Source organism: Phascolarctos cinereus, unplaced genomic scaffold (assembly GCF_003287225.1).
Source record: "Phascolarctos cinereus isolate Bilbo 61053 unplaced genomic scaffold, phaCin_HiC Scaffold_2;HRSCAF=192, whole genome shotgun sequence".
NCBI classification, from domain to species: Eukaryota; Metazoa; Chordata; class Mammalia; order Diprotodontia; family Phascolarctidae; genus Phascolarctos; species Phascolarctos cinereus.
In genome coordinates, this window is record NW_027555625.1 from 321,738,575 (window position 1) to 321,760,406 (window position 21,832).

Genomic DNA, 21,832 nt, shown 5'->3' on the forward strand with positions numbered 1-21,832 from the left:
TCTCAAGTAATGGTTGAACTTGTATAACTTGTCTTTTACTAGAATATTTTGATGTTTCTGAAGAGAAAATATCCCAATTCTAAGTTAAAAATTTAAGAACCTTTTCATTCAGTAATAACCTCCACATTACTTTAGATAACATGGTTAGTTAGCAAAATTAAGAGAAGCCCAACCGAGCCCAGAGACTTGGGACACAATCCTTTTATCCTCAACTTGAGCTCATCATTTCAGCCAATTCAGTGAATCCTTGGGTCACTTTTCATGAGGGACACTCAGCTGGATCCATTCCCTAAAGCAATAGCTACATTTTCACAACCAGACTCCTGGCATATCATGGAAGACTGGTTCTGCAGTGGTTGTATCATTCCCCTTTCAACTGCTGCTGTTTTTATTCACTGCAAGACTAATTTGGTTGTTATACCCATGAGGTATAAAAGATACTTTGGAGGGTTTGAGGTGGGCAAGAAGACTTTCCTCTGTAGCACCAGTACTAAGAGGAATAAAGCGAAGCTATTTTTTAACATTGGCCTTAGGAACTTAAACAGGAATGGACTCTTTATGTACTACTCAGACTTTAATTTATACTCTTTCAACAAAAGAAGCAATTTCATGTCTAGTTTGTGATTAAGGCAACTCAACTTGGCATGAGGGCATTAGGATATAGATGGAATAAAGGCTTTCCTTTGGAAAGGAAAGATGGACGTTCTGGCAGATGATGTTTAAACATAAGCTTTTACTCCTTTTAAAAATTTTTTTTAGGCAATTGGGGTTGACTTGCCCAGAGTCACACAGCTAGTAAATGTCAAGTGTTTGGTTTGAGGCCGAATTTGAACTCGGGTCCTCCTGACTTCAGGGCTGGTGCTCTATCCACTGTTCCACATAGCTGCCCTACTCCATCCTTTTAAAAAATCATTTAAACTATGGGGATTGGCAAAATCTGCTTGGGCAGCAGTTACTAATGCTATATGATTGGGAAAAGTAACATGGAGGCAGTGGTTTGGACTAAATCAAGGCCCCTTTCAGCTTCCATATGCCAGTATTCCACGTCAATTACATGATGCTATGAATGGGCTTGGCACAGTTTGACCTAGTTTATTAACTAACTCCAAAGCCTTTGGCTGAAGTCAAATGTTGCAATTACACATAGAAACCAGCACAACAGAGTTGATGTGAGTTGGGTTGGATCATCTGCCAGCAACCACCTTAACTAGAAATTCGGACTCCCTTCATAGAAACACATCTGTGAATGTGAGATGATGGTTTTATGTATTTTATTTAGGAATAATCAAGGTTTGAAGTACCATTTAGAACCATTGCAAACTATACAAACAATTTCTTTTCTTTTTCCTTCCCCACATCAAGTCCACATATACAAGATTTAGGGAAATACACAATGTACTTCTTAGAAGGAGCAGTAGTGCTGTGAGGAGTGCTAGCCCTTGAGACCAACTGTAGGTAAGTTTGCACTCACATGAGCCACTGCAGGCAGTAGCAATAACCACAGCCCCAATCTAAGGCAGGTTTTAAACTTTTAAAAAATGTTTACCCACAGTAAAAAAAAAAGTTATCTTCACACATAAGGCTAAATTAACATGTGCCACTGTCTTAGTCCCTTGGTTTCTCCACCACATCCCCTACCACTCATCTTCAGAATCCGAAAGGAAGGCCTGTTTCTACTACATGTGAAATGGGCCCCTTATTCAGTCTACAGTCTGGCTAAAGTTCTTTACCTTTATACAAGCCACCAGAAACAGGTCCATTTTGAACTGCTGAATTCATTGAAATGAATTTTATTTTCAAATCCAGCCTATTTCTCAGCAGAGGTCAGTCTTGCAACAGCAAGATGTTTAACAATCTTTCTCAAAATCTCTTCCTGCAGTATATAAAGAACAAAGTGCTTATACTCAAATTAGATCACAAGTAAGTAGGAGAGGAGAGAGAAGCAGAGCTGCTCTCAGGAAGCTGCCTGTAGATCATTGGCAAAAAACGCTGGTTTTTACAAAGGGTGTGCTTAATAACAGTCTCAATGAAGAATCTACAGGGGGACAGGGAGAGTGCTGGCAGGTTTTCCTTTTTTTTTTTTTTTTTAAAAAATAACAGTCATGGTACAGGCCACTCTTCCTGGCACAACGGAAAAAAGCTTTTGCCTATGGACAAAGCAGGAATTACAAATTGCCCAAGATTAACTGTGTCCCTTCTTTAATTCCCACCTGAAAACAGTGGGGCTGATTATCAGGTTAAGTATTTGGGATGTAAAACCACACTCTTCCTGGTTCTAGTCTACCATTTATAATAGGATATGCCTCCATTTTCCAGCAGACTGCAAACATGGTGTAGTGTTATAGGCAGGAGGCAGAGATGATATAATTCTTTTGAAATATAAATTAAATTATAGAGTTAATAGGCACCATGTGAGTAGAGTTAACACTTAAGAATGTGATCCTGACTTGGGAAAAACCCCACATTTTGTGATTCTGAACAGCTTTTATCCTAGATTTTCCTGCTGATTTCAGTTTCCTGGCTCATCCCTTCAAAAGAGGGACAAAAAGTTAGATGAAAAAGCTTTTAATGCAGTAACCAAGACAAGCTATTCTAGTCTTTCTCTCCCCCCTCTATCCCTTCCTCCCCTAATTTTCTCCTTTTTTCTGAAAACTACACCAAAACAAGGATTAATTATAATCTCCGACTTGTCCTTGCTTGCCCTCGAACCTCTCCCAGAAGAGTTATTCCACCAAAGCCATTTGGAAGCAGACAGCCTTCCAAAAGGCTATGTCTATTAAATATTTTAATGCAAATGCTTAATGTTGCCTCCTTGACCAGGCCAAACTATATATATATATATATACATATATGTATGTATATATTTTCAGACCCCAAAAGACAAAGCTTTGATTTAAGAAATAACCTTTCCTACAAGTCTTCACTCATACAAAAAAAGTACTGTTATAAAGAATCCACAGCAAGTCAGTCCTTACAACAGTAATCCTTTCCACACCACACTAAATTTCCTACTTGGTCATTATTTTTGGTGATCAGGGCTTTGTGTACCCAGGCCGAGAGGACAGAAAGGTGGCAGCCAAATTCAGTTACCAATTCACTTCAATCACTCAGGGTACTGGGAATATGCTGAATTGATAAATGGGAGAAAAACAACTTTAATCCCTAGAAGAAAACTAATAATTATGTTAACCTACATAAAAGACTAGGTTTAAGGATGGTCAAATTATATGGGACACCCTTTTCAATTAACAACCAATAGTCTAGCCAGGAGGTGCTCAGTAGATTTTTTTTTCCTCCCGCTAACATGACTAGCCTGACTCTGAGAAAGACATGATATAATCTGAACAGAAACTGAGTATTAAAAATTGGGTTTTAATCTTCACATATAACTACATAAATAAACCAAGTAATCCCCTGATGTATCCCAATTATCTTAGGTTTCCCCACTGTTTATTAATGATTTTTCTACAACCTGGATGCAACTTGCCAAATTATACATGGGCTACAGAAAACAGGATGTATGACATATTAGCTTTTGGAAGACAGGGCCTAGGTTTTTAATATCTGCTCTCTGAAAGTAAAGTGAAGCTTTCTATAGACAGGTGTTGTCCTTAGCCATATCTGAATATTATTAATGCTCCAGAGTATTATTTATACTTGGGTTTGTGTTCATTTACCTGTACACATTTATCAGCCTTATCAAATAAAAGCTCCTAATGGGTGCTCTGCATTCAAAAAGAATACAAGGAAGTTGGGCTTCCAATTACCCTTATTACCAGAGTCTGGAAAAGTAACTAGGGTCTGCAAAAATGAGGCTATTTGAGTGAAAGCAATGGAATTCTGGATGGTACCACATCCTCAGTTTCTTGAAAAACAGTGTGTTTAATGGAAGTCTTCCCAGGTGGACTACTCTTTCTATTTCTTATGAATGACACCTGAATGATTATTTTCGTGCATTACTGCTTGGACAAATCACAAGATAGGATAACTAGTGCATTACAGAAATCTTAATGAGTTATTGGCAGTACACACATCCATTTGAGGGAAATTACCTTAGTCCTGAACACTGCCCTCTGCTCTACATGGTACAGGCAGGACTTAACCAACCATACACTAAAATCTGGATTTATTAAACATACATTAAAGAAGTATCACCCTTAGCTTTACATCAACATAGCTTTTGTACAGTCAAGGGCTTTGCAGTGCTTTATAAAAACATTCTAAAAGTCCTTTTCTATTCCTTGGGGACTGACTGCCTGAGTTGACAATAAAATACTATTGCCTGCTAACCTCAACCAAACTCTTTTGGTCCATTAAGAAGGAAGGAAGATAAGAGCTGATAGGGTCCAAGACAGGTTATTGGGAGAATATTCACATACTGAAGGAAAGGTTATATTCTGACACCCAGAGGAGAAAGATGATAGGAGTGCTGTCCAAGAAGCTGGAGGAGAGTGGAAGAGGAATGCTAGTCACCATCTGCTCACTCGATGAGTGAGCCTACCACTTGCCAGGATGCCAGTCTGGAGAAATGTTCTGAATTCCTATGACAATCCCAGGCAAGAGGGGAGTAGGAATAACTGTCCGCATGCTTGAAACCAAGGAAAGATCCCCTCTAATACCTTAAGCTGACTTCTTTTGTCCTTAGAAAACAGTGCAAATAATCAAGCAGATCGTGAATAAATCAGAAACAGAGCCTAAGTGTATGAATTAAGAGATCAAATATTAGAAATGAGGCAGCACTCACAGAAGCTGTCTAACTATTAGTGCATTCAACTAACAAAAAAAGTCAAAGTGCTAAGAGATCAGACTTCAGTAATCTATTTTTTAAAAACCTATTTAAAAATGAGAACTCTTAAAACACAAAATCTTTTCTACAATCAAAACTTCAAACAAGTAATCAAAAATATGAAAAGCATACCACATTATCCTGTATTTCCTTCAACATAACAGATCTGGTTTCATCTATAAAAATCGATCTATATCTTCATGTAAAAAAATTAAACATTTAAAAAAACAGGCAATAAGAAACATAAATGTACATAATCTTACTACTCTCCAAAGTCCAAGTGCATACTGGGAAAAGGAAGTGAAAGGTTAGTCAGCTTATAAAACATTCTTTTTTCCTCAAGAAAGACCAACTTAAGTCCCAGTTCTCTCCTACTCCTAATTCAAAAGATTGTCTTCACTTAGAAGACAACATAACACTTTGGCTACATGCAAAATTGTGGCAATGTGTACTAGAATACCACAATGGTTGCTGCCAGGACCATTAAACCTAGCTGTCCACTCCATGAACCTTTTTTTTTTTGCTTCCAATTTTTCTGCTCAGTTTTGGTATCTCCTGAGATTTACACCCAAAGCACTGGGCCTCTGACACCCATACAGTTAATATTTTTATTTTATTCCATTTTAAGTACATGGATCTGAGATCAAACTACTTCCTTCATCACTTGCTTATGTAAATTATCTGCAAGAATAAATATCAAACCATATTTATATACACTCAGATACAAGGACATGAGCAGAACATGGGTCTTGTCTGCATCCCTGGGATTTCCCTTTCAGTTTTCCTTCCTGGTTCTCTCACAGTGCTGACTGTGCAGCCATTAGGTCATAGCCATTTGAGAGGGCTAATGCGTATGAAAAAAGTTCACAATATTAAAAAGCTCCTAAGTCTTCCACTAAACTGCTTTTTATGTAAGTGGACCTGCATGTATAGTGGACAGTTTTCATGTCCAGAGTGCATTCTGTGAACTCTGACTGAATATGCTCCAACACTGCAATTTTCTATTACTAATTTTTTCCATTACAGTGTTTGGATTATACATTTAATATGACCTCTAATAAAAGAACCAAGAAAACATTCTCCAGTAAAACTCTGTAGTTAATACATGAAGAAACTATGGGAGTGATTGTGTTTCAAGGGCTGTCACTTTGGAAGTGAGATTCTTAAGTGGGATACTTTGAAACTGGCCTTCTCTTTGCCTCTCCCCCAGTTGTGTTCAGTGTACAAATAAATACAAAGACATTCATTTCCAATGCATGAGCTGTTTTTTTCCCTTAGTATCTATGTTAATTCATTTACTAAAATGCACATATCATGTACATTTTACAAGGTAATATCAAATGATTATTTGTACTGTATATGTGCATATATAAATTAACCTGTATGTATATAAACGCTAGAGAAAAAAGTCATGTATTTGTTCTCTGGAGGAAGCTATCACTCACAAATCCATGCTCTTGACGTAATATTCAACACAATCCATCAGGGCCACCCCACTGTCATATCCAACACAGGGTGCAAAATGACAGAACGCAAGTCTTGGTAAAACTCCCAGGTCATTTTCTCAAGAAAAAGAGGTGAGCTAGAGGGGTTAGGGTCTGGAAGAAGTAGTAGGAAGGCCTTCGGATTTCAAAGAGAGGTTTCTCCCAGACCACAGAATAAAATTTCCCTTGCCCCCAGAAAAGGCACCTTTTTCAGTACTATAGGCCAATTCAGCTACGTGACTTGCTATGTGTGCCCTCAAAGTGTTTATTTGGGATACTGAGGGCTGAGCGGTGGGCATGCTTGATTTCTACTAGCTAGCCATAGTTCATGCCACTCAATTTCCAACATAATTAATTTTCTTTAAGCTTCTACTTGCCTGTCTTAAGTTGGCCACACATCATAGAGCCACAGATGTTTATATTTTTCAGGATTTCCTGTGTCTCAGTTTACTCTAGACCCTGAAGCCCTGTCACCTGCTCTCCCTAACTCTACCCTAAAGAGCTGGCAGTCATTACCTTACTGAAGTCAAGGCAAAGGAAATGGAATAGTGTCTATAGTATCGACCACTAGACTTGGCATCAGAGAACCTGACTCAAGGTCCCATTCTGCTAGCTGTATGACTTTAGGCAAAGCGTTTAAACTCTTGGAACTTCAATTTCCTCATCTGTAAAATAAGGGAACTGGATGATTTCTGAGGTCCCTTCTAACTCTGACAGTCTATGAAATTCTCTGGAAATAACTGTGTACGTTGCTAATAAACACAGACAGGTTAGTCTTGCAAATTGTCTAAGATGCTTTCCAGTCCATTCTTGCACTGGGAGATATACTAGAAATGAGATCAGAAATCTTCCCATGGAAGCTGCTTCTTATATTAGAGGATTTTTGTATGAATAAGGTAGATGGTACATTCAAACAATTATTCTAAACTTCAAAAGGTATCATTTCAGCTGATTTTCCAAAAATACCAAAGTTTCAAGGTAGGCAAAAATGATAAGCTAGAGATTAAAGTTAAATAAACCACATTTGGTTACAAATCGAGGGGAACATTTTAAAAATCACTGCTTAATAATGATTTCCATCCTTAATCTTTAAATCTTGTGCATTCACCAAGCGAGAAGACTAGGAAAACTCATGATTAGAATAGCAAGATGAGAAGTTTTATGATTTTATTGGGAAGCCTTATACCACTGACTTAAACTTGAGAGCTATTCTCAACTCAGACAGCTAAGAAAGTCACTTAATCTCTTCTCATTCTCAGCTTTCTTACTGGTAAAGTGGTGATTATGTTTGCCACATCTTATCCTTTCCAAGTTTGTATGAGGATTTAGAGATCAACATTTATAAAGTGCTTTGAAATCCTCAGGTGAAAGGTACTACACATAGTGGCTTTGTGCTTTGTTTATGGATTTTGTCTCTTTTTATCTAATACTGGAACATTTCTGGCTTTCAGTAGTAGGCATCTGAATACATATACCAGGTTCAAGATCAAGTACATCTTCACTTAACCCAGTAATGGAAAAATAGTTAATAACTGATCTAGAATTTTTCATGAAAAGGAAACCAAATAACCAATAAGTTTTATTTTGTTTTGTTTTTTAACCTGGGGGAAAATGGCTGTTATTCAACTATAACTTCAGACAAGAAAACTGCTGCTTATAAACTTACTGGTCAGAGATTGCTTAACAAAGCAGAATTATTTTCAGAAAGGGATCCATAGAAAGGATTCCAGATAAAGTTGTAAGTGTACTGATGACATGCTCTCTAGATTCAATGCACTGCACCCTGATAAGACTTAGAGAGGAGTAAATGTAGTGATATCAACCTTCAGAGAACAGACACTAAATATATATAGAGAAAAAGGAAATGCACTGCTTTGCTAATCAGAAGTTTCTATGTAATGAACATGTTTGTAATCTGATGTTTTATTAAATGTGTATAGGCAGATGTATATGTTAAAAAGTTGGTTCTGTTGTACATGAATAAGAAATCTGAAATATTTTATCCACTGGAAGGCAAAGAAGAGGTCCTATATTGCTGGAAGAAGAATCTGACATGAACCCTGCTCTGCCCAGCTCAGCATATCATCCTAAATTGGCTGTGAAGAGCTCTGGGCCGACCAGTGAGTTCCCCAACAGCCTCTCCCCAGTGTGCTTGGCTAAAAGTCTCACAACAGCAGGCACTGTAACTGGCCCCTGCAGCAGAGGTTCAGATCCAGCCCATTCCATTTGATATCTTCCTACATTTGGCAGATCCTTCATAGCAGTCAGTTTAAATTCAATCTGCTTCTGGAGAAAGGGAAAAAAAAAGATACATAACATACATATTAGAACAGACTTCAAACATGTACAAGTGAAAGTTTGAGCATCTTAAATATAGCATCACATTCTCAAGTTAAGAGCTGTTTGAAGGCTCCCTTCACGCTAAGTAGCCCCCACTTCCAGGTTCAGCTCAATTATAGATTAAGGGAGGAGAGCTGCTAGCTGGCTAAACCCAACATGGCAATCAGAACACAGCTGCATGCTGCCTCCTCTGGCCTGACAGCCACAGGTCAACCCACAGTCATGCTGTGGCCTCCTTTACTTGCTGTCTCACATGGCTATCCTCAGTCTCCTCACAACACTCCTCTAAGATAAGCAGGCAGTCTAATCTTCTACGCAGATTGTTACTGTAGCCTTGATCTTTGTTTCCCAATTTTCAGCCCTAAATGCGAATTAAACAGGTACCTTTAAAAAAAAAAAACCAAAAAACCAGGGCAGATCTTGATTAAAAAGGCCTTCCCAAAACAGACCTTTACACAGCTTATGGTGATTAATGACAATCAGTAACATTCTTTCTATGTTATCTGCCCTGGCCTATGGCAGTCATTTGGGGCCTGTGACCCCCCCAAAAAAATTAGGCCATTAAAGTGTAGCACCTCCCCTTCCCCACCCTTCCATGAAATGCTACATATCCCTTGTCATCCCAATATACTTTCTTGCCTACAGCAGAATCGAGAGGACTACGCACAGATCTATAGATCATAGATCTATACCTGTAAAGGACCTCAGAGGTCAACCTCTTCATTTGGAAAAGGGAGGAAGGCCCACAGAGATTAAGTCAGTTGCCCAAGGTCATACAGATAATAAGAGTCAGAGGTGGGATTTGAAACCACATTCTTTTAGTCCAAAGCCAGTTCTCTTTAATACACCACATTGCCTCCCAAGTGGTAAATGCCATGAAGATACCAACACTTGCATTACAAGTATAGGTAATACACTTCCAGTTTAGAAGATAATAAACATGTTTTTCATTTCCTCATGTCTTGAAAGCTGAAACAATCATACTTGGAATCAGGGAATTACAGAAAAAAATAGAACTATAAGGGACCTTAAAGGTCACCTTTTTCCAGCATCAAGTTGGATTTGAAGTTGCAAGGGAAACTGAGTATTTTAGACCTAACCTGTCAGATGAAAGGAGAAAAGGCCTCCTCCTCTGCCATGTTTTCAGTTTTAAGACTTGAGGTTTAAAAAAAAAGAATCATTTAACACTACATCCTTTCATGTTGACTCAGGGCCAGCAATAGTACCACAATTAAGCACACTCACTATTACCACATCAAAGGTTTACATGAAAGGTTGTCTATCTAGAAAAGTTATCGAGCATCATTTACTCACTCCACAAAGGACAGCTGGCAAAACTCAAGCTATAATAGGAAGATGAAATGCATTTACCGTCACTAATAGCACTAGGAAGGCTGTATTCTCACACCAATATTGTTTATCATTTACTTTGCAATAGTGTTTGCAAAAAGACTGTGATTCAGGTATTAACAATGTGTTCAGGCCACACAAAAACATGCCACTTTGATTAGGAAAAGCAGTGTCCCCAGTGATTATTCATAATCTTCCTTATGCTAATAATTTTGTAGTTGTAACTAATAGTCACAATAACACACAGTAATTACAAGTGGGCAACAAAAAGACAGGTTCATTTTCAGTGCTACCCCATAATACATGTACCATTGGTTTAATAGCTTGCCACTGAAAATTGTGGATAATTAAAAAAAAACTTTACGTGAAGCAAACACAGCAAAATTTATGTTTTAAAATTTGTCTATTCCTTTTATGCATATGCTCTTAAAACATCCGGAGAAAAAAAAGGTGAAAGTCCCCCATTTATAGAGAACTATTTGTAGTGACACTTTCCATGGTAGGAACAAATTGGAATTAAACTAGGTGCCCATCAATTGGAGAAAGCTGAACAACTTACTGTGTTTGAATGACATGGAATATTACTATGTCATAAGAAATAGAAAACAAAAGGTACAAAAGAGAAACTTGGGAAAACTCATATGAACTGAGGCAGAATCAAGTAAGCACAACTATATAAACAATCTCTAGAATGACTACAATAATGTAAGGAAAATAATACTGAAAAATACCAGAACTTTGAAGAATGCAGCACACAATCTTAAGAGGAATGAAACAAGCCTTCCTCTTCTCACAAGACAGGTGGTGGGCAATAGCTATAAAATGAAGTATGATTTGCCTGTCATAACCAATACAAGGTATCCCAAAAGTCTTAATGCAATTTTAAGCACTTTTGGAACATTATGTATATTGGTTTGTTTGTATTAGTTGTACTTTGGGGGCAGTTTTTTTCTATTATTTCTCACATTATAGTGTTCAGGTTTTTTTGTTTGTTTTTTTTTTTGATTTGTGTTCTGGGTGACCTACAATCCTGCAGCTCAGGGGCACACTGGATAAAGTGTTGGACCTGGAGTTAGAAAGACTAGGGTTCAAGCCCAGCTTCAGATACTTACTAGCTGTGTGACCCTGGCTGAGTCACTTAACTGCTGTCAGTTCCCTCAACTGTAAAATGGGGACCATAAAAGCACCTACCTCACAGAGTTATTGTAAGGATAAAATAATATTTATAAAGCACTTAGAACACTACCTGGCACATAGTAGGTACTCATACCTTGTTTGCTGCCTTCCCCTCTCCCATTCTCTACCTATCTTATCTTGGTGATTAATACGTTTTGCTTGAATGGAGGTCATGGTTGTTTTTTTTTTTTTTAACCTTAATGTTTTTTCTTTTCTTACAGATTGTTTTTCATTTCATGTATTTGCATTCCCACTCAGTTATTCTCTCTTTTGTTTCTCTGGTGAGACCACCATGGCAAGTTTTTCTATTCTGCCAATTATTTCTGCTCTGCAGGCTATATATTCTGCTTTCACAATTTTTATTTCTCTTTTAAATCATTCAGGAACATCCTGTTGAGGTTCTATACTCTCTTGGGATCTACAGGGTCCTCTGTGTTACCAGGTATTAATTTTCCTTTGCCTTGCAATATTTATTCATAGATATGTGGATCCTTTTGGGTGATCTGGAGGTCTTATTCCCTTCTGTTAGTAATATCTTTTCTGTGGGTTTGTCTTGCTCTGTTCAAAGTTTTTTAGTTTTCTTCCTCTTGAGATTTTTGATAATTTTAATCTTCTTTCTTTATATTCCCCTATGGATCGCTTTCTGACTCCTTCCCTTTTGATGGAAGTTTCCCCAGAAGCTGATCTAAAGGCTCTCTCAGCCTCCTCCTACTTGGACAAGCCTCAGTCTCTGCCACAAGTGATTTCTGAGGGGGTCAGAACTGGCCCCAGATGGATGCTAGACTCTTCCCCTCAGGGTTAGTGGAGTGCTACACAGTCACACACACATGTCCTGCCCTACTTCCTTCTGTTCTTCAGTTCTCTTGCTGAATTCTGCTGCAGTACAGAGCTGTGCCTCCCTGCTGTCCCTGCCAGCGTAAACTGCTTTTTGGTTTTCCTTGGCACTGGAAGGAGGAGAGAAAGGTTGAGCTCTGTTGCAAACCCATAAGTCAGTTAGTGTTCCTGTTGGGGGAATGGAATAGGAAGTGCTGTGGCATTAGGCATTGGCATTAGGGATTAATTTTCACTGAGATTTTTACCTCATTAGCATTCTTTGTGTCCTAGAGCCTAGAAAGAGTTGAAGTTGCTTTATCTTTTGTCCATAATTTATATTTTGGACAAGTATGAGAAGTTGTAAAGACTGGAGAAAAAGTCTAGTTTGCTATCCTATTGGTCAAGTGACCCTGAAGTAGGTTATACTTGTTTGTCACAAGGAAGGGTTCTGTGGGAGCAGCAGTCATTGGGAAATGCCAATGACGTGAAAAAGGAAAAAAAAAGTATCAATAAAATACATGCTTAAAAAAAGAAAAAGGGTGGTGGCCATTTAAGAAATTTTAGGACCGAAGTAGATCAGGGTAAAAAGCCTTTGGGCAATTGATAGGCTCATAGGCAATTGAGTCTAGTGGAAAGAATGATGCACAGAGGGATCAGGAAGACTTGAGTTTGAATTCCTCCTCTGATATTTACTTGTTCTCTGTCCCTGGGTCAAGTCAATTAATCTTTCTCCACCTCAGTTTCCTCATTTATCCCCATAAAATGGAGATTAAAAATAGCATCTACTTCACAGGGCTTTTCTGAAGGTTAAATGGGATAATATATGTAAAGTGTTTTGCAAACTTTAAAACCTATATAACTGTTAGCTATTATTCATAGTATTATATAGACTTAGCTAGAAATGACCTTAGAGGTCATCTAATCCAACCTCTTTATTTCATAGATGACAACGTTAAGCCCCAGAGAAGTTGTGTTTGTTCAGTCATTTTTTGAGTTGTGTCCTATTCTTCATGACTTCATTTGGGGTTTTCTTGGCAAAGACACTGGAGTGTTTTGCCATTTCCTTCTCCAGCTCATTTTACAGATGAGGAAAGTGAGACAAATAGGGTTAAGTGATTTGCCCAGGGTCATACAGCAAGTAAGTGTCTGAGGCCAGATTTGAACTCAACTCAGGAAGATGAGCCTTTTTGACTCTATACCTGGCACTTTATCAACTGTGCCAGCTAGCTGTGAAGTTAAATAAAAAGTTAAATGAATTGTCCAAAATCACAAAGGTTGTAAATATCAAAGGTGGGATTTGAACCCAGGATTTTCTGACTCATCTTTCTACTGTAAAGAATCATCTTATTATTCTATGTAAAACAACTTAAAACAAAGCTGAGTTGCTCAAGTAGGAGGAGGGAGTATTGTTACAGAAACTTTCTTGATTAGATAAAATAAAATCTCAAGATTTCCTAGGGGAGTGAGAGCAGTCTAGTCAAGCTTTTCTGGTTTTTGGTTAAGAAGGTGAATGCTGAATGAATAGTAGTTGTCAGCAAGTTACTCAAATCCCTGAGGTTAGAAAGGCAGCTAGTTCTCTCTCCAAAAGATAGATTGTTGAAAAAGATACAGGTACTAACTAGCAGTACTACCTTTACCTGGGTCCTCAAAGAGGGTCACTCAAAGCACACAGAATGTGAGCATGTTAAGCTCAGAAGTGTTTTCATTTTTGTCTTTGTATTTCCAGCAGCTAGCCTAGTTCCTGGAACAGAGTTGATGCTTAATAAACTCTTGTTCAGAAGCCAAGGACTTGGGCATTTCATCGTCCAAAAGCATGAATAGCACAGAGGTTTCAGATTTTAAGAATAATTTCAATTGAATTATGGTAGTTTTCTCTTATCCCCAGCAAAGAAAACCAGAGTTATATTAAGTAGTAAAAATAGCTAAAATTTAGTGGAGGAGGTATCCAAACTTGTAAATTGGAATTTATATCACTTAAAATTTCCTCCCTCCTTTCTTCTTCCTTCCTTCACAGTGTGTCTTAGGTTTTTTTTTTAATGTTTTGTATGTCAAGGACCACTTTGACATATTGCCAAAAGCCCATGGATCCCTTCTCAGAATAATATTTAATATTTATGAATGCACAAATACCTCAGTTTTCAAAGGAAACTAAGTATACTGAAATATAATTACAAAAATATTTTTTAAAAAACAAGTACATGAACTCTAGGTTAAGGGTCCCTGGCGTAGGAAGAAATAATCAACCTCTATATATGGCTTGCCTTGTAAATCCAAGCCTACAAAACAAGGCCAAATATCACAACCTCATATTATCAATTGTTACCTATGAAGAAAAAATAATTTTGGTTGGCGAAAGCCCATGCTACCCTAGTCCTCTAAGGTTTTGACATGCTGTCTCCTACTTCCATGAACATGCATTCCCTACACCTGGAAGGCAATCTCTTATTCCCTTATCTTCTTAGCACTTAAAATCCTTATCTTCTTTCTCAGCAGCTCAGGGGCCATTTGTCACTTGAAGCTTTCTCTGACTCCTCCAAATGAAAGTGTGTTGTTCTTTCTCTCTCTCTATCATTTTCCTACAGCACTAGCTCTCTCCCTTGCCCCATTACACCTCACCCTGCACTATACTTTTCTGGGTAGTGTTGTATATAGATTATCCTGCCCTGCCTCATCCCACTAGCATCTGAGCTTGTCAACAGGCAATCACAATGTCTTGAGACTTATGTGAAAACCAGATTTTCTTTCTTTCTCTTTCTTTCTTTCTTTCTTTCTTTCTTTCTTTCTTTCTTTCTTTCTTTCTTTCTTTCTTTCTTTCTTTCTTTCTTTCTTTCTTTCTTTCTTTCTTTCTTTCTTTCTTTCTTTCTTTCTTTCTTTCTTTCTTTCTTTCTTTCTGACTTGCCCAGAGTCACACAGCTAGTGAGTGTTATGTGTCTGAGGCTGGATTTGAACTCAGGTCCTACTGACTACAGGGCCATTGCTCTACCCACCGCGCCACCTAGCTGCCCCGAAAACCAGATTTATTACAAGAGAAATGAACATGCATGTGGAACCCAAAGGGTTCCCCGTTTTTAAGGGCATTTACATTTTTATAATAGCAGGACAATGGGAGGAGGGGATACCAGGAAGGAGAGTGACACAGGATGGGAACAGTGCAGCAAAGGTGGGAAAAAAGACAAGACTACTCCCCCTGAGGAGGAGCAAGGTAATGGCAAAAGCCTCATTCTTTTCCCTTGGGAACTGCTAGATTATGTACATAGGAGGGTCTGCTTATCTGCAAAGGACCCCAGCTGCACAAGTATTATTCTAGCCTGGCACAGACTGGCTAGCACCTGTCTTGCCTCCCAAGGACACACAGAGAATCCAGCTTGGGGTACAACAACAAATTATGCCAGCTCAGGGACAGCTTCGTCCTTGACACATTCAGGGCCTCTTGCAAGCTCTGGGTCCAGTGTTTCTGGAAAATATGGCAACTCAAAAAGACAAGTTCAGGGGACCCCTTAACAGCCCTGAACAAGCTCCTTGAGGGCAAGTTTGTAATTTTTGTATTGCTAGCACCTAGCACAGCATTGCACATAATAGGCATTTAACAAAAGTTCTCTGAATTGAATTTTCAAAAGGACATGACATTAAGATCAGCAGCAGAAGGAAAATAAGTGACACAAAATTATCCATGTGGTAATGGCATATAGGGAAAGCAAAAATAACACATTCACAACTAATCTCAAAATCTTACTAGGCTTCCACCAAACCTCTCACTAGAATTAATATCTGTAGATGAATGGGCTCATCAGAGTTTCACCTCTCCTTGGACATCTCTTAATATATGTGTTTACAAAGAGTAAACCAAAAAGAAAGCTTAAGAAAAGGGGAAGAAGATCCCAGAAAAAGACCTAGGAACCCATCAAATGCATAATCAAGGCCTGGAAATCTGAGAGATGTTTGTCCCTTCAAATGCGCTTCTTTAATCATGTAGGTCCCTCCAAAACAGACTTTAAACCAGTGGTATCAAACTCAGTTAGAAACAATCCCAGGAGGCTGCCTACTTACTAAGAAAACCACAAGTTAACATTATCTATGTTGTACTGTATTTTTATTTTCCCAATGCCATTTTAATCTGGTTTGTGCCCCAGACCATGAGTTTGACACCTCTGCTTTAAAATATAACACATACAGTTCCACAAAAAAAGCATGAGATTCAAAATACTGAAACCAAATGCCAATACTCTTCTAAGAAATAGTAAATGATTTTTCATTATTGACAGCATTTCTTCAATGGATAAATTTAAACCTAAAAGTTTGAGAGAAGGCAGCAGAAAAGGCAGTACATAACTTTTTATTTGTCAAAACTTACCATATAAGGACAATTAAAAGTCCTTTTTTTCCCCTTATGTCTTACTAATTAATCTTCCATTGTTTGATTTTTAAAAATTCCCTCCCTTCTCCTTTCTCCCTCCATCACTTAAAAAAACAAAACCTAACACGAAGGCATATGTACTTCTCCACATCAGCACAACATCTCAAGAACTTCTGGGAGCCACTTTCTACTCACAAATTACTTCTAGGGCAGTTGGAGAGACCACCTTAGACACATTAAGTTCTTGTTCCAGCATGAGTACAACCCTATAAAGGGTTGGCTCTTTCTCCCTCTTATAGCATTACATTAACTCATCCTCATGACTTCTGTCTCTTTCTCACTGTGCCACAGATGTCCCATGGAACAGGTTGTAGATCCTGCCCAGAAGCCTTAAAATCAACAGTCATCAAATTCACATTAGTATTGATGACCAGACCACAGTAATTGAGAAGAGTGCTCTAGAAGCTTGGTACTCTTATGCTCCCCACTGTGGATAGTGATACATTGTTCCTTACCTAGCTGGATTCCAGTCTGAGGGCTCAGTGTGTCAAAAGGTTCTGAACTGATCTCCTGGCCACTGGGCTCCCAGGACTCACTGTTCTCAGACACTTCTGAATAGGTGTCACATGTCCCTTTGTGATTTCCTGCTTGTTCTCCAGTGCTGGAATACTGGTCCTCACTGCAAGTGTCAGATACAGCTCGGGTTTCCTCACCCATTTTTTCAGCAAACCATAGTTTAACCTGTTGTGAGCTCATCTGAGTTTTGTCACATAGGCTCTGAAGATCATCTTCATACAGCATTTTGTGTGTTTTATAGTAATCCTGAAGAAGCTCTCTATTGCTTGGACTGATGACCAATAGACCAGGGGGGAAATTACCATGCTTATAGTCCTCATACCACTTCAGTTGTCCATTTTTAAGTGCATATCTGCTGTCTCCAAACCAGCGTACGACTTCGGCCCTGGGCAGGCCAGACTGGGAGACGAGACCATCATACTCCTGATTTGTTGGCCACTGGGTTTGGACAAACAGTTGCCTGAGCAAGTGCCTTTGCTGGGCTGTCTTTTTATAATTCACTTTGTTCTTGGGTTGTTCCAGGGATTTGCTCAAACCCTGCTCATCCTCATGGTCATTGGCACTCAGTCCTACCGATTCATTTCTGCCATTTGCCTCTGTCACTCGCAGATTCTTGAGATTGATTTTGATGGGGCTGACTTTCCGCTCCACTTGAGGATGATCACTACCTGGGGCCTCTGAAGAGCCGTTCTCATTTGAAACCCTCCACTCATCAGCAGCATCATCTTCACCACAATCTTCTTCAGCCTCTTCCTCCTCTTGAGAAGCTGCTTCTTCAGATTTTTTGTTCTCTTCTGCAGACTTTTTTTTCCGCCGCTCTGAAAACCAGCTATCAATTTCTCTTCTTGTCATTTTGGTTTCGCTTCTCAGTCGGTCTACTTCTTCTTCTAGGGGAAGAGGATTTTGTGCAAAACTGCTCTCCAAGGCTCTGAGCTGCTCTGGTGCTCTCTCCTTATATTTTGTTGGGGTGAAATCTGGTGTCTGATGCCAGGACTGCCGTTTGGCTGAGTGATGAACCCCTGGTGTCGTTGCTGTTGTCACACAGGCTAGGTCAGGTGCTTTGGGTGACAGAGTGAAGGTAACATCTGGTGTGGAGTCCATAATCATAGAGCTATTATCTCCAGGTAACATGCTTCGAGTACCTTTCAAATTTCTGCAATGGTATCTTCGATCACTGAACCATTTTCGAACCTCCCTTGTAGTGAGGCCTGTAATTTTGGTCAAGTGCTCTACTTCACCTTGTCCAGGGAACTGATTCCTACAAAAGCTACCTTTCAGAGCTGATAGCTGTTCATGAGATTTTTTATTTTTGTAGATGCTAGAATCTAGGAAAGCTTGGGAAGTTATAGCTGGGCATGCAGTGAGCAGAGACTGAGCAGCATTTACCACCTTTACGGTAGATGCAGTATTTGAGCAAACAGTGTTATGCGGTGCAACAGCTGGCTGCTTGGGAACAGAGGTAACGGCTAAGGTGAGAGAGGAGCTTGTCCCCTGTAGCCCATTGGCCATTATTGGCTGAGTAACCAGCAATCCGCCTGTACCTTCTGGTTGCCCTGTAACAACATGACCGGGTAAGGCAGCCTGAATGAGATGTTGGACATTGCCAGCATTGGCAACCAAAGGGGTATTTAAAACTGTGATTGTAGGCTGAGGTACTGACTGGATAACTGTGTTAAACATTTTTTTCCTTGCATCTTCTATCTCTTCAGGGGACCAACTGATACCTTGCTTCAATCTTTGGGCAGTAAACCAAATTTTTAGTTGTTCTTCAGGGGTACTTGGTCACAACAGTCAAGTAGCAAAGCTCAGCTTTGGTTGGGTAAGGGAACTTATGGAAAGAGTTTTTCAGGAAGCTATTTGAGTCCATGGCTGCATTGTATGTTGGAATGCTGCTCAGTGGAATCATCACTTTGGGAAGTGACTTGGATGTGGGCAGTGGCTGGTGGTGATGGTGTTGTGTATGCACTTGGGGTTGCTGTTGAATAGATAGAAATTGAGCTATGCCAGCAGGTAAAACAGGCACAGTTCCAATTAGTGGACCATTGGCAACATGTGAAGTTTTCACAGGGTTGCTGGCTGCCTGGCTGCCTGGAGCAGATCCATTGGTGAAAGAATGATCACTCTCTTTCATCTCAGTTTCGCCAACTGACTGACTAACTAAGTTCTCCCCGGATGGCTGACTTAGTAAATTCTCTCCAACAGATGGATTCTCCTTCAGCATGTGAATTTTTTTGGCTTCAGCTTTCCCTTTCATTATCTTCATAATTGGAGTTTTAGTAATGATAATTTCAGCTTGTCCATCTATTCCTTCTTCATAGGACTCCCCTGAAAGGTCATGACTGCTGGTGCTATCAGAGATGATTTGCTCTATAGTTATATGATTGTCCTGTTTGGCCACATTCCAAATGAAGCTGATTTCACCAGTATGACATTTGGCATTGTGGAGTGAAAGCCCTTCAGAGGTTTTTTGCCATAAAACTGCATTCAATACATACAAAAGTGGGGTCTTTATTAAAGTCTGTGTGTTCTGAGTTCATATGCCCCATAAATTGATTCATGTCTTGAGACCCAAAATCACAATATTTACATATGTAAGAATCACCATCCAAAGTACTTCGATGCCCATTAGACAGTGTTCCATTATTATTATTGTTGTTGTTAACAGCATCATTAACAGTAGGCGTTTCAGGAGGTAACTCTTGCTGAGTTCCTTCATTAAAACCTTCAACAGGGTCTGCTTCTGTTTCCTGTAACACCACAGTTTTTACTGGTATCATGCAAGGAGTGGTAGATTTCCGTTTGCTGGCCATTGCTAGAGTCTGTTCAGGTGATCAAAGCTTGAAAGCTCTTCTCAGCAAGGACTTCACAGTCCAAATTCCAGCTAATCCATGAGGTTCAAAGAAGTATTCTCCAAGAGCTGAATCTCAATTGGCTGAAGAGTGTACATTTTCCCTGTTAAACCTAAAGACAAAGAAAACAAGCAATTAACTTCTTTAAAAGTATTTATTTAATTCACAGACATAGTATAGATTCTTGGATACACTCTATAATCTGGTTTCAATTTCCATGACATTTTAAAAGGAAGTTAGTTAAGCAGTTTGGCTATGAGGATTCTGCTGAGACAGTAGAACACTGTTAGAAGGAGGGCTAGATCTGGAGTCAAAGCACTTAGATTCATATCCCAGCTCTTCTACTTATTCTCTTAGTGATCATGTGCCAGTCACTTGACCTCTCATTTCTTCATCTGTAAAATGAGGAGGCTAGACAACCTTTAAGATTCTAGTTCTAAATCTATGATCCCATGACTTGCAGATACTACAGCACAATATACACATGGGTAACTTAGCAATCTATCATTTCAGTTCGTTTGACTGGAACAATTGTTTTTTTTTTCATGTTACTCTTACAACTTTGCATGCAGCAACCCTGGGAAAAAATTCTTTAAGTACCTTGGAATTAATTCTGACCATGTTAGCAGAGGAATAAAAGATCCTAGTCTAATTCTGGCTCAAAAATTTAGAGCAATAAGCATTTTTCTATGCATATCTTCTGTTTGGAAATTCTTTTCATGTCAAAGAATAAAAAGAAAATTAGAACAGAAAGGCCACCATATCAAGGGAGTCCCAATGTCTAGGGATATGATGGCTAGCATTCTCACATAATCTTTGACAAGTTATTTATTGTTATTCCTTCTGTCTCATCTACCGGTTTTAAGTCATATTGCATGTTCCGTTAGGTATAAGAGAATTACAAATTCTTTTATTCAGTCCTTAGTCATTTTTACGCTGAAAGATACCCAAAGCTGAAAGATATAGATTTAATTCCTATAGATATGTGACGAGTATGCAATGATTCATGGCAACATTTCTTCACAACTGATGAGAATTTATTAAGTGACTAATATGTGCTAGTACTGGGGAAACAGAATTGAGACAGTTTAAGGAACTTACATTCTACTGGGGGGATTCAACATTTTCTCAGATAGGTAAATATATATTACATATAAAATGAATAGAAATGCAAAGTTAGGGGGTGCTAACAACTGGGGGAATCTTAATGAAAAATATACCACATAGTAGTTACTCAATAAATAGTTACTTAACTGAACTGAGTAACCTATTCATATGATGAAGAATCATCTGAAGAATCTGTAAGGGGCTAGCTACCTTTTCACCATCTTACAATGAATTAACATTAATAAAAAAAAATTTACTCTGAACTAGAATTTATACATCTTGGCATACATTTATCATTAGGCTTTCTCCCAATTATTGAGACAGATGAATACAGAACAGCAATACTGACACACTTATCTAGTGTTCAGACTTCCAGCAACCTTAACACCCTTTGAACAGAATAAGTCCCAAAACCCATAGGATTCATTTCATGGCACAGTTACATAGCCACCCTTTCCCTTCTCGGACATATAGAATATATAATATTTTAAGCACAGCAATTGGCTTCTGATTCCCCTGCACTTCAGAGCGAAGGTGAACAACAAGATTAGGGGCAAGAAGGGTGAGGAGGCAAGAGAACAATGGACAGCAGTGGCAGAAAAGTGACAGAAAATAATCAAGCCAGCATAAGCAAGGAGATGCAGCATCACCAACTATGGCACAGAGTGGTACAATGGAAAAGGGCTGTACATGAGTCAAACAAATAACTTCACCTCTATTTCAGTTTACTCCTCTGTCAAATGATAGGGTTTCCTTCCAGTTCTAAATCTATGATCTTGTGAACTCAAGAGAACAATCTAGGGGAAATCAACTTAAGAACAAGTGAAATCTTAAACACCCCCAGTAACGTGAGAGAATCCCTACTTCAACACAGTACAAGAATAGCTTATAATGGCCCCAAGATTAAATTATGTTCAGTATTATTTTTACTAAAGGAGGAAATGTAGAGTATACAGGGTAGGGCTATAAAGGTAATAAAATTGACTTTTGTCTTTTG

At 38.8% G+C, this 21,832-nt stretch overlaps 1 protein-coding gene across 1 annotated transcript in view; it reads right to left on the minus strand.

The window, feature by feature from the left end:
• Positions 1-1,254: 1,254 nt before the first annotated feature.
• The window catches only part of ZHX3 (zinc fingers and homeoboxes 3), a 150,328-nt gene continuing 129,750 nt past the window's right edge, over positions 1,255-21,832 (minus strand). Inside the window, 4 exon segments of the mRNA XM_078150230.1 lie at positions 1,255-8,556; positions 16,819-18,652; positions 18,654-19,346; positions 19,348-19,840. Of these exon segments, the coding sequence (XP_078006356.1) occupies positions 8,546-8,556; positions 16,819-18,652; positions 18,654-19,346; positions 19,348-19,689 (2,880 nt within the window). The 5' untranslated portion in view covers positions 19,690-19,840 and the 3' untranslated portion in view covers positions 1,255-8,545.